The sequence below is a fragment of the Diadema setosum genome, chromosome 7 (assembly GCF_964275005.1).
Source record: "Diadema setosum chromosome 7, eeDiaSeto1, whole genome shotgun sequence".
In the NCBI taxonomy this organism is placed as follows: Eukaryota; Metazoa; Echinodermata; class Echinoidea; order Diadematoida; family Diadematidae; genus Diadema; species Diadema setosum.
Window position 1 is genome coordinate 5345656 of NC_092691.1, and position 14787 is coordinate 5360442.

The window sequence follows — 14787 nt, forward strand, 5'->3', positions numbered from 1 at the left end:
ATAAATATATGTATATTATATATATATATACATATATATATATATATATATATATATATATATGATATAAACACTAGCTGAGGATTGGGATTTAAGTTATCCTTTCTAGTCAAACATTCCCATCTATACCGAGGTACAGCAGTTTATTCGTTTTATTGGTCCAAAGAATGCTTCAAAGTCAACTTACCAAGTACACATAGTTTCCCCCCTCATCCTTGCATATTCCCTCTACGTTGCAGATGTACAGGTTTTTTAACCATGAATTTTGTTGAAGGGTCCTATACAACCTATATTCAAAACCAAAACAATGGAAGTTAAACTAAGAGTCAAATCAAGACAAACTAACTAAAGTCATTGACCATTAATGATTGTAGATCATTAATGCAGGCATTGTCTTAAATTGGAATAACATTATGCTATTAATTTTTTGCCGACTCTTAGTTTCATACAACTGCAAACAGCTATAGGGGGTTGCCAAATAGATGCGCACGCAAGTTCGGAAGTCTCTCCTCCAATGACACCAACAATGACAAGACTGTTCACTGTTAAACTTTCCACAACGCACTGACTGGCTTCAATTTCAACTATTCACTCACATCGACTCTCTCCAAGAGTATTTATTTTGGCAGGGGTATACTTCTTCAAGTTGGATTCATTATTTAAATCTACTGGTAAAGAGGGACTGATAAAGAATTCATTCTTAGCCATTAAACCAAGACTTAGTATGCCTCCCGTGGTCTTATTAATCGTCTGTTTCTTGCTCTACGAGCCGTTGACCACTTCCTCAACTCCGGAAAGCAACACGACATGTAAGTGCCCTTGATTCTTTTGTTTATATTTCGGATATTTTAGTAGATAAATAGTGTTTCTTAGCTATCTTTTAATTAGATGAGGCATGCATGTATTTGTGTGACAAAAAGAAAAATAAAATGACATCAAATTTAATATATACATATATATATTTATATATAATATATATATATATATATATATATATATATATGTAATATATATATCACATTACAGTTTAAAATTCTTTCTGCCCTATTCTCATTTCTTTCTTTCTTTCTTTTTTTATTTGAGTCTTCAAGGTATTGCTTTATCTGCCAATTTAACGTTCTCATAATGATAAAATCAACTGAGTAACATTCTTCGGAGACCCGTTTGATATACTAAAGTACCCCTTACAAACCTTGGAATTCGGTACTGAAAAATAACTCAGTAAGAAATAGCATAAACTACAATAATATATTTTTTTACCCAGTGTCTGTGAATGACAAACTAATCGTCCGATTATAAATGTTAAATTATGTGAATCTTTTATTGTTTTCACCTAATACAACATTTAATGTCTACTTGAAATAATTTATTCTTCTATTTGCCCGTTTCTTGCGCCTGCAGATTTGACTTTAAACTGCTCGGGGAAGCCACTGGACCTCGACGTACGATGTAACAGAGTATGCATCGCCAACAGCAGTTGGGTCATACAGGCACCTTTAGGGCGGCGATTTTTCATTGAAATTCAGTCTATCAACATTGAGCGGATGGAATTTTATGTTCTGGATGTAATATCTAACATGACATTTCGGGCTCATGCCCAGCCTCTGCCTCTACATGACATATTACCGTTTCCCGTTTTATCACTGGCACATCAGACAAAACTGGGTATAGCGGGAGGCATTAACATACAATATCAATTTCCGGCAAATTTCAACATTAGCGTGGAGTGTTACGAGGGTAAGTATTCATTGCCTCGGTCATGAATATCAATGTTCCTATACTTTCTCCAACAATTTTCCTTGAACGCCATACACAATAATTTATTTCGTTCATGTTTCTTTCGATAAAGATGGGTTGACTATGAAAGAGTAGTATACCAAGAGATGTTTTTAATCCAGTTTTGCACTGTATATTATATTTATCATTTCTGTTTTAATGGTTATCTATAAAGTGAACTGATTTAATTGATGAATAGCGAAAATCTGACCAAAACTTCATTTTTTTTTTTTTTTTGGTCCTATCTCGTACGATAATAAAAAAATTGTAGCCAACATTACAGGATTTTTGCAAAACGTGCAATGCCTTGGGATTTTCGCAGTCTCTCTGTCATAACTACTGTTAATATTGCTATTTTTATACGTTGGACTATTATCATTTGGGATTTCTGTTGTGCATCATGTTATTTCACCAAAAGGAACAGTCATTTCATGAGTCTATAGCTATGTTCTGTCTACGATGATGAGATGGCACTTTCAATGACTTTAAAGGAGTAAATTTCACACATTGTATCAGAAAGAATTTTAAATCAAAACTGCATCGGTTGCACTTCGTTATTCAAAAGGTTCTTTATCCGAAAATGCAATAAGCTTCGTTATTCATAAGGTCCCTTATTTCGAAAACGAAATAAGGTTGTACTTTCGAAGATTCGATATTATGCATCTTTTTCCTTGTGGGTTTAACGAACCTTCGGAATGACAGACCTTGTGTCATTTTTGGACCGACGAACCTTGGAAATAAGCAACCTTCGGAATAACGCCATAAAATGTTCAGAATTAACGAATACTATATTTTATTTACGGATTAAGCAACATCAGTCTATACGCATCAGGAGTTCATGGGGAAATATCCCATTTCTTGAATAACGAACATCACCAAGGTAAAACAGACGTTCTTCAACACTAAGGAGGATTTGTTTTCTTTCTTTCTTTCTTTCTTTTTTTTTTTTTGGCTTTTGCCCACTAATGCTCACTGAAAATGTAAGGTAAAATAAGACATTTCATCCAATAATCACCTGATAAGGTTCCATATAACCATTCTATAATTATTCACTCATTCCTAAGAAATACAATCAGTAAAGCTGGTTAGCGGATCGTCTCCCCTGGAGGGTTTAGTGTTTCGGGAGGCAGACGAATACATATGCTACGATGGCTTTGACGTAAGAGCTGCTGATTCAGTCTGCAGAGAACTCGGCTTCCCAGCGGTAAAAGATTATTCGGCTCAAACTCTTTCAAGTGCAGAAACTTCGAACGGAATTCAATGGCTTTCATATTCTACAGGTAACTGCAATATTGCGGGTATCGATTGAAATGACATGCACAGGCAAGTACAGTCAAACCTGCCTTAGCGGCCACCTGTCTATAGCGACCACCTGTCTATAGCGGCCACTGAAAAAAAAAAATCCCCCGGAGAGAAAAGCCTTGTTAAAGACCCTGTGTATAGCGGCCACCTGTCTAACGCGGCCAGCGACCACAAATTTTGTTTCCCGCTGTAGATTTTTACCTGTCTATAGCGGCCTAAAACCCAATGGAGCCGCAGCCGAACCGATAATTCAGCGTGCTTTTCTGCTTTGTAGCCGTGCGGGCAACGCTCAGTGATCGCCACCTTTACATTCATCCCTCATCCAGTCATAATAACGCACTAGTGTTAAGCTTTCTTCACGACAATACACACACTACTGTGTAGCCATTTCACATACACCGGCATGGTTAAATGCATGAAACACACGGTGTGTCCATACGTACACACATACATGTACATGTAAGGATACAACGATATTACATGTACATGTAAGAAATGCACAATAAGTTGGATTACCTGTCTATAGCGGCCACCTGTCTATAACGGCCACTTTTTCCGTCTCCCTTGGGTGGCCGCTATAGACAGGTTGACTTACCATGTTTCCACTGAGTTTCCTTCTTAACATGAAACCGACATCCAATTATAGATTTGCATTGAGTGAATTTAGTAGCAATATTAGTAGAACATATCAGTGAAAGATTGAGAAACATCGGACAATCAATTCGGAAGTTATGAATTCTTACGTTTCAGTGTGGCCAGATAGTAAACATAAGAAGACTATTACAGTTCGAGATGTCATTCTGGAAAATATTTCGAAGATAATAAGTATAAAGAAAATTTAACATATTTTCACTATTCTAGCATAATGATAGAGCGCTTGACTTAAAGATCTGATAAAAACAGGGAGAATAGCATTATCCTTAGAATGATCATATCAGTAACATGTCGATGGAATGTGTACTTTTCATGAAATATTAGATTTTGTGGAATTCTCCTTATATTTTCTTTATGTAGTTGTCTAGAATGAATTGTAGTGGTCTTCTTATAGCCTACAACGATTTACTGCATCAAAACTTAAAAAAAAAATCATGAGTTTTGAATCATGTGGTCTGATTTTCGTTAAACTTTCACTTATGTTTTCTACATTTTCCCTTGATATGAATAAGCATACGATTATATGCAGGAAATTTGTACATTTATTTTATAAATGCTTCAATTAAATTCTTGAGATGGCTCAATGTAACATCATGGTTGCGAATCCCGGCTCTACCCACTTAGAGCTATTCCAGATTTCTTAAAAGTAATGTGCAGATAACGTTTACTACAGAGATGTGACGAAATAATTATTCATGCTGCAGAGGTTAGATAAGTTCATCAAACTTTTAGACAGTTTATTGAATATGATTTCCACGATATCAACGTATGTAGGTTGTCAGAGTGCAAGAGTAAAGGACTGTCTATGGAAACTAGCTTGGTGTTTCTGGAACAAGGCTGTGAGGCTCAGATGTCGAGGTGAGATTGAACATTAGTCCAAGTGAATTATTATGTATGGTATATAAACTTTATAAATATGTACATATATATTGGGGTAATTTTTGTACGAACAATAATTGCTTAGCATATTACCACATTACTCTGATAATGTCGTAGTCATCAAGGCCATGAAAAAAGAAAAAAGAAATTGAAGGTGAGATAAATGAATAAAAATAAGAAATTGATACTTCTAAAAAAAAAAATAGGTGGATAACTTTAAATACCTCCTGTCAGAAAACAAAGCCTTTTATTGGCTGTATAATATGTAGCTCTTTGACCAGTGTGTCGTTTCGAATGACATATTGTGTGTATTAATGCGTAACCTTCTCGACGCTTGGCGTCACCTAAACTGCAAAGTCAATTACATACATTACATGTAAAATGTACAAGTGTGTGTGTTTGCAATGTGCATGCGGGTATATACATTTTGTTGTCCTGAAAGAATTTTGAAATTATATCATATGATGGACACTATGCGTAATCAATTTCCGTGCGTGAATGATAAATTCACGTTCAAGTTTAGGTGTAGGTGTATGTGTATAATCATGAATATAATACTGTTATAGCTTAGACTTCTATCGAAAAATATACATGTCAGACATATCGCCTTTCACTCAGTGAAATATATAAGAACACTTGCGACAGTGTGGAAAAAATATCCAATTCCACAACATAGGCTTAACAGGCAATCTCGATTTCATGTTACACACCTGTTCTACTCTGTGGATGTACATTTAAAACTCGAATGACATTGACTTCATTCACAAGGGTCAGAATGATTGAAATTTATACTCAACAAAGATTGCCAAATGCACGTCTTACAGCCATGTCCTGAAACAGATGTAAAGCCTATTTTTCTTTCCGTTCAAAGATCATGTCTTTATAGATGTGTGTATGTACACTTATTATTCATTTGTTGTTGTTTAAAAGATAATAAATCTGAATGAAAGCAAAATAGTCTTAACTTTAAGGGTGTTTTCATAAGGCGAAGAATCGAGAATTTATAAACTATTTGTGGATTATGTCACGGGGAATACATTACAAGAAATGATCAATAAATTTTAAGCATAAAGAAATCACCTGCATTCTATAATTATCTCATTCTGTATCTGTATGCAGAACCTGGATTTCTCGGGTGCTACCTGGATAATCGTCACACTTTTCAGACTTTATATACATCCGGCTCTATAGTTAATTCTGAAGAAGAGTGTGTGTCTACCTGTAGAGGGAAAATAGGACACCATGACATTGCTATTGTTAATGACAGGAATTGCGTATGTTATCGATCAGAAGAGTATGCCAACTTCATTTCTAGCCGAAGCTTTACTCATTATTGGACACTTCAAACCAAGAAAGAAACCGGCCAGCAAGCCCATTGTTTGTTTAACCGTGAGTATCAAAACCATTGATATTGACCTATAAATGACTCCAAGAAAATGTTTACATTTTCAGTGTTCTCTGTAAATAGCATTATGCTTCATCATGTTGATAACATGTCACTAGTATTGGTATTAGTTCCGGGCACTGGTTTTCAGACTCTGTATCACCTTTATTGACTTACCACTGCTCCTGGGATTGGCACAACCCAAAATTGACTTGTTTGTACTTCAACATGATTGTGCTATCGTCACTATCAATGTAAGTTCGTTGCAATTGCGAATTCCGCAGTATAAGATAGTTGAAGATGGTTTAAAAAAGCACCTAATTTACAATACATTGTATAGCACCACCTTTAGATTCTTACATACTTTCTCCCTATACCTAAAGGCGCAATAAAAGAGTATTCATTTCATATGGACTTTCATTTGGAGCAATTTATACATACATATATATATATATATATATATATATATATATATATATATATATAATAAGAAGAGTTTTATTGCAAAACGAGCTAAATCCATTCTTGTTAAGTTGAGACATATGTGCTTAAAGCTGCTAAAAACAAAGAAGTCGATAAGAAAATACAGGATATTTTTAATCATTAACTTCTAGAATATTTCTTGTTATGTCACAAGTGAGTTATTACTGGAAAGGTTTAATTTTGCTCTATCTGATAATGGACTTACTTTAAGATGTTTAAAACTGGCGCTTAGCTCATTTGGCAATAAAACTCTTCATATATATTATATATATATATACAGTTCATAAGAAATTCACACTTTCTTCATGTTTCACGCTGTTGGGATTTGTGATCTCACGGGTAATTGGTCGAATATTCACTTGGGCGATATTATCACCGGATTTGAGAAAAAAAAAATCTACTGTTGTGACGTTTATCGGCATATTTGTGACAGCAGAAGTAAACAGCTTTTAAGATTTTTTTTTTCTAGTGTATTAATATTTTTAGTGTTTTTTATATCTTTTTTACATCGTTTTGTTACGTCTCTATTGTTTTTCGAAAGTTTCTGTCGGTTTTTGTGAGCACCCCGGCCCTGTGTCTGATGGTTATTGGGATTCTAATATCACGATCTTTGGATCCGAGATAACTCTTACTTGTGGTGAAGGCTTCGTAATAAATGGCAGCGCGACACTGCAGTGTGCGGGACTACCTGGATGGTCGACTTTCTTCCCGGTTTGGAACGCGTCAGTCCCGTCTTGCCGGGCAGTCGAAAATGCAACAAATGGTCTGTGGTACAAAACCATCTTACAGTATGTCATATAGTGTGATCGGAAGCAAACTTTTTTTTTTTTCTGTAAAAGCTTATCAGCGATAGTAGAGAAAATAGACAGTTTTTTTAAATCTTGATAAAGGATTTGATATGTAGACGGTTATTAGGCCTTGTTCCTTTATGTTCCGCGGTGTACCCATCTTAAATGAGCTCAATGAGCTCGTATTATTTTACTATGTCGCAAATGGTGTTATTTTATAATTCGATGAATTATTTAAGTAAGACTAGATTCTATGACTACTTTTTATTGTCTATATAAACAATGAGTCTTCTTTGAAATAATGTTATTCCCATAACCGCGAAGTGCCAACCAAAAGTGATTACACATTGAGCATCTCTTATCCACTCTAAAACTCCCTGTGGGACTCCCTCCTTTTGATTCCCGTGCACACAAGAAAACGAATCAAATGACGCGTTACTGTTTCAGATTTCGATACTTTGTCAAAAACATTGATTTCTGTCAATTTCTTGTCGCACTTGTTCCATTGGTAAGTGTTTCTAATTGATTTATTACAGATGAGAGGCACGATCTACAAATCAGCACATCTTCACAAATTACAGTTTCCACTTCAAGTGAGTATTGTAAAACAAACACTGATATGTCATCATATGAACTACAGTTTTCATGTTGTGTGTGCGTGTGTATGTGTCAGCGGCAGATCTAGAGGGGGCGCATCGCCCCCCTCTTAATATTTCTGAAAATAAAAGAAATAAAGATTTAAAAAAAGTGACTATAGTGTGTGCGCCCCCTCTAATACAAAGTGTATTTTCGAATGTAGTGGCATCAGAAAATTGCGCTGAAGCCCTTGTTTTGTAGTTGGTGGCACCAGAAATATTTTTGTGCCACCCCGCCCTTTTTGGAATTTCTGGATCCGCGCCCCTGTTTCGTTTAAATATCTTCGTTTGTCTTTGAATGAATCTCCATGATATTGAACAAAGAGGTTCTAAATTCAGTATACCATGTACTACCGTCATCAGCCTGAAACGCTTAATCATTTACCTGTCGATCAACAAGTGCAGACTCTGCTATAAGAGAATATAATAGATAAAGTGCATTATAGGCATTATAGGTATTATACCAATTTGTTTTTCTGAGTGTAAATGGTAAGTGGTGAGGTTTGAACTATTAAAAAGAAGGGGATAAAATACCTGGAAAACCAATCTAATTTCCATGTGTGTGGTGTGTGTATGTGTATACCCATCAACTACCTGCTGTTCTTCTTGTGAATAGGCAAATGGCAGTCCACTGAAGAACAGACGACATTGCACAAGAGAGTTAAAACGACTTCTTCCGGTGAGCTTCATGGCTTAACTATCAAATCAATAATTCCAGTCTGCTATAAGGGATAATAACCATCAAAGGACTGAAGCTCGGTAGTCTATTGGATATGACGTCTAGCCACATGTATGTTGTGGTTATGTGCTCAATCCAACTCTAGTATATGCCCATGATTTTTATAATGACTGTTCATACTCAAACACTGAATTAATCGGGTTAATCGGGTGCTGCTCGTTATTCCGAAGGTTCGCTATTCCGAAGGTTCGTTATTCCGGAGGGTCGTTAATCCGAAACACACAAATTCCCTATACCTAGAGGTTCGTTAATCCGAAAATGAAAAAGGGTTCGTTAATCCGAACATTTGTGGAGTCATTCCGAATGTTCGTTATTCCGAAAATTCGTTAATCTGAAAAATGGAATGAAATTTGGAACAATGAACCTTCGGAATAACGAATCTTCGGACTAAAGAGCCTTCGAAATAACGAACCTTCGGAATAACGAGATGTAACCGAATAATCAATGATTACTTGCATTTGTACGTCGATGAAAGGCAATTTATCAATTAGTCGCTGAGACTAGGTAATTTCTTCCATTTCAATCTTCAATCTTCCTTTCTAAATCCAATGGTTGTTGAAAATATTTTGCTCTCATGGTGACATAGATGATTCTCAGCCCATAATTGGCTTACTTGCAAAATGTTCATTACGTAAAAGTAGCTGTTTACGCTATACAGTTACTGCATTTGATATTCAGTATCCTTTTAAAGTGGTGGGTGAAAATATCTCACGAGTGTCCTTTAATGATGAGAGTAGAATTCTTTAAGTTCTTGGAAAATAACCGCATCATCCGCAGATTTTTTTGAGTGTTAATTTGACGGATTGTGTGACAGAGGTTGAAAATAATATGTATACACACACACACACACACACACACACATATATATATATATATATATATATATAGAGAGAGAGAGAGAGAGAGAGAGAGAGAGAGAGCAAGAAGATAAGGGCATTCACGGACGTAGCTAGTTCGTTGTACGTTTTGCTGTACATAGTGCAAAGGCAATGAAGAAAAAATATTCTGTGAACTTCTATTTATGTATGTACATGAATGTGCATGTACAATGATGATACAGAAACCGATAAATCAAATCAAATCAAATCAAATCAAATATATGTAGTTTATTCCAAAGCTTTCGGTCTCTTTTAAGACCTTCATCAGGGCTGTGAAGTGATACATAAAATTTTATGTATCCCTCATCACTTTTTATGTATCACTTTTTAAGATACATTTTATGTATCACTTCACAGCCCTGGTGAAAAGACCGAAAGCTTGGGAATAAGCTTGTAATATGATAGGTTTTTAGGATGATTGATATCTGTTTAATGTCTTACCTATATCATTGTGCTGTCCTGACGCAGTAGGACATAAAAAAGAATGTTTCCCATCGTACTTTGGTAATGATATGCCGTCTCACCTCAATACCTATGTCATGATAAAAAAAAAACTAAGAAATCATGAAGAGAACATGTTAACAATGTTTAAATTCTCTCCACTTTTTCAAAGCACTGTTCTTTTTTTTTTCCCCATGTGATGAAGACTTAATTTCAGTGTCTGGTCATGTTTGAATATAGATATGACAATAGGCCTCTACACCCTGGGAAGCTTTCTCATATCGCTTGCCATCTTCTCCGTGGCGTGGTGCAAACATCATGAGAGAAGGTGAGATTTTGCGTATCAAGTGCCTTTAAAGGGACATTCCAGACGATTTTCATAATTTCACATCACGTAGTACAAAAATCGACAACTCCATGCATAAATCTCTGGAATTCATTTTGGTTCTTGAGCAGAGAAACAATACTTTGAAAAACCTCAAACAAATTACACTGAACAAGGATGATGACATAGGAGGTTCACATATTTCAGAAATGTAGCAGTGTAATTCCATTACAATACCGCTTGCTTGCGAGTTCACCTGTGTATAATCTATGCATGCCTTCTTCTTTTGTTCTGCTTCCTTGAGCCCCAACTCATGCATTCTTTTGGTGACTCTGCCATGTCATCATCCTTGTTCATTGCAATTTGTTCTAAATTTTGAAAATATTCTTATTCTTCATCCCAATCATCACAAATTCTGAAACTCTGTCGTCAGTATAACTAATTTATAGTTATTCAAATGTAATAATCTGAAAATCATCCGGAGGTCTCCTTTAATGTCTGTGCGTGTGAAAGGAGGGGGAAGGGAGATGGAGCGAGGTGATAAGCTCTTGCTGGCATCCGTAACAAATTTTCTTGGTGTTCACATGTGAAGTTAATGGCGAAACTCGGAAGAAGGATGACACCCACTAATATTGCCCGCTGCAAGCTGGTGGTTTCCCGACCAATCAAAATACCAACTACAATTGCCCGGCAAAACTACCTTTAATATGGGTAATAATGTATGGTATTATACTTTTCATGATTGAATTCAAAATTTACACGTTTACAGAATGTGATTTTTTTTAATGTTTCTATAATATTACGAGTTCTCAATATGAATTAATATAATGTTAAGTGTCGTCTAGTAAAATTATATTACAGCACTGAATCGTATTTCCATACTTTGGGTCTTACAAATTTGTTTGTAAAAATCGATTTAATCAATGATTTTTGTTTACTACCAGATCTCAGAAATTTGAATTGCATTTCAGTTATTTGTCGATTTGCTCTTATTCTTTGAGAAACAGACACAGGCCTTCACAAGCTTCGAACCAGCTATTGCAGATGTATCCCGTAGGCACTTCGAACCACAGTCCCAGCTCGGCCGATCATGTTGTCTTGAATGCTTCCGGTAGCCACGGCGAAACAACGAATTACCCTCTCCCACACCACCCTGGTAACTCATTCAGAGAAGTCACTGCTCATAAAGAGGACTCTTATCACATCTACCACGATAATGCAGAGGCACAGAAGGGGGTTTCCCAACCCTCAAGGGTAGAGGAAATCTCTCCATGCCCGTTTTCTTCACAGAACATCAATACCTCAGTCAGCCCCTCACTGGATCAAACTGAAAAGGTCTATGAGGAATGTAGCTACCAAGATGTAGATCTTGATAGAAACACTTGTTTTAAAGAAAGAGCCTATAAATTCCCTGGTGGAGTGCGCTTGTTTGATGATACATGTTACAATTCCCTAAACTTCGCCAAAAGATCTGACGGTGTTTGTACTTATAGGCAGGATTGCAGAATTTCCTCTTTGTCAAATGCGAAAGGTGAGCTGGAAAACGAATATGGAGAGTCGTGTCAATTCGGCAGTTTTGAAATGTCCAGAAGTATCCTAAAAGACAATGACGAGGTTCACATCAAACATGCCTCCCTCGGGGGCGGAGCACATGTTCACCACCCAGCTCACCCATCTATCTGTCCGACACTTAATCTTGATCTTCATTCTAACAGAAAAGGAAATATTTCCTGTTCCAATATACATGTAGGTTCTCCAACAGCCGCGCCTTCTGAAGATGTTTATAATTTCCAGCTAGATCCAATTGTACCTAAGGACAATGAAACCATTAACATATCATATCACCCCGACGTTTTCGACTTGAGTGAATACAATTTGCCGATACCTATAGAAAGTTCTATCGATAGCCCTCTCCATTATGTGAGAAAATTTGGTAAAGACAGTGAGCGCCACGACCCAGAGAGCCCGATTAGAAAGGAGCTGTACGTACGGGTGAATGAAACAGTGAGAACAGCTTCCCAAGGGTTGTCAGATACGCAGGTGGACATAACTAAAGCAGAAAGCAATGTAGACGCAAAAGCAACATTGCCTGAAGAATTGTACCTACGGATGAATGAAACGAAAGCACAGTCTCTGACAGCAGAACCGATGATGTGCGAAGGGATATATATAAATGTGGTCCAAACACTTGACTCGTGCAATGCTGACAGAAAACCAGCATTGCAGGAGGGAATATATATGAATGTTACAGACATATAGAATTAATGATTACCTTGATATCGTCGAAAATGTGATCTTATCACAGAAGAAAGTTTCCGTTTGCAATTTTTCCAAATTTGAAACATTGTTTGTTAATTTCAGGTTTTTGAATTACAACCAATGTTCCTCTTAACAGCCCGGATCGCTGCTCGTTCAGTTGGTTGGAATATACAGCGAGGCGATACTGCAGTAGATATATAACAGTATTATATCGCTCATCAAACACTAAAGAACGTAAGCAGCGATTTTTCTCTTTATTGTTGCACTTTAATTTCTTTATGCAATGTTTCAAAAATGTAACCTCATTTGTCTAAGTCTCCACGTGTTTTCGGTGATGTGTAGACTCACACGTGCGACCAGCCAAAGTGAGGCCATTAAACAAATATTATTGTAAACAAGTATTCTGTATAGCAAGTCTATACTAAATTCCAGATGAAAGTGGATGAGGGACCGAAAATATGGAGATGTCGTTGTGGTATTGATGGTTATAGTGATAAGAATATTCCACCATACAACCATGATTATCTATCTAATACAGAAATCCATGCATTAGATCTATGTCAAATGTACATATACATGCGAAGACTAGCAAAACGTGCCAAGAGGATGCAATGACTGAAAATATTGTCCTGTCATGAAATTTCACACGATAATAGCTGACATGCAAAAAGGTTTATTTTCCTGAGATTAGAAAAGCATTGAGTACAGTGGACTCCCGTTATAACGAAGTGCTAGGGACCGGCAGTTTTCTGTCGTTATATCGAAATTTCGTTATAAATAAACAATAAAAAACATAGAGCTGATTATGTTGCAGCCTAAATTTTTACTTCGTTGTAACCGGAATTTCGTTATAACCGTGTTCGTTATAGCGGGAGTGCACTGTACAAGACTTGCGATACGTATCTGGAAATCAAACAGTCCTATGCGAAATTCACATTATTCTTGGATTGAAAATATGCGGAGGAAAACAATTACAACAACAACTATGTTTTCGAATATAGACACCGTGCATCCCTATCAACATGGCAATAATCATGTTATTTCTGTGCTCTGATGTAGAAGGATACAAGATGTTTCTGAAGAGGGTTTCAATGGATAGATTGGATACCAATATGTTTCTTCTATTTCTATTCACTTGTTATTAATGTATTATGCCCATTGTAACTGTAAAAGGTGGTAAAAGATTTTTTTTTCTTTTAAAATAACTTTATTCGACTTTTTGTTAGCTCAATGTATTTATACACCTTATAACAAAGTATGTAAAAGGAGAGCGGTTTCATTAACATTATTGCTATCAAAAAGACTTTATTATTTCTAAACGGTGCTTCAATAATTATATCGAGTGATGCAGGAACTGTTTAAGGTTATTACACACCGAGTCAAATCTGGCAATAATGGATATCAATGCAAGCATTGTGCATGCATGTTGTTGATGTAATGTAATTTAATGTGTAATGTAGTGTGTAATGTAAGCATGTAATGTGTGTGTGAATGCGTATGCCTCAATGACATGTTACTATCGATGTAATGAAAAGTGTATACTTCCAATGACTAACTTGTGCGGTACATGTATTGTAGTTTTGTAAGCTATGTATTAATGTATTGTAGTAATGTAATGTGAGTAAGTGAGGGGACTGCACTGTACAAGTTCGTTTTATAGCAACCCCTCAATTTTCATTTCCACCAAGTCCTTAATGAAACAAGATGTATTATGTGTTACAAGATATAAGTGTATGTTATCATTTGACGTTTGTATTACCTATGTATATTGATTGGAAATGAAAATAAAATCATGAATGAATGAAAAGCAGATTTGTCGGCATCATATGCATGTGTGTAATATCTGGATATTCAACTGAGGTGTAACTCGGTCAAGGAATAAAATGCTGTCACAGAGTTAAAACCGATGGTTGAAGATGAACATCAAGCTTGACAAAACACCCAAAACTTAACCCAAGTTCAAGATTCTTCAGTCCTAATCGCTTGTGATTAAGTCTCTGATATCTTGGCAAGGTCTCAAACGTCAAAGCCGTAAGACTGAAATACAAAGTTACTCAGCTTATCAAGTATGAAAATATCACAAGTGTGAGTATGTGTGCGTCTCTGTGCACGAATGAAATTTAGATCATGGTGTGCATGGTGTGTGTGTGTGTGTGTGTGTGTGTGTGTGTGTGTGTGTGTGTGTGTGTGTGTATGTGTGTGCAGCTGAAGTAGGTGCAGAATGTGAGTGTAATCGTCAAATAT

At 36.2% G+C, this 14787-nt stretch overlaps 1 protein-coding gene across 1 annotated transcript; it reads left to right on the forward strand.

Annotated features, from left to right (window-relative positions):
- Positions 1-724: 724 nt before the first annotated feature.
- On the forward strand, positions 725-12543 carry LOC140230614 (uncharacterized). Its single transcript, XM_072310755.1, is given in 12 exon segments — positions 725-809; positions 1402-1457; positions 1656-1737; positions 2841-3056; positions 4507-4590; positions 5731-6000; positions 7020-7241; positions 7803-7859; positions 8518-8580; positions 10177-10187; positions 10190-10287; positions 11292-12543. Coding segments are annotated over 12 exon segments (2496 nt in total).
- Positions 12544-14787: the final 2244 nt, after the last annotated feature.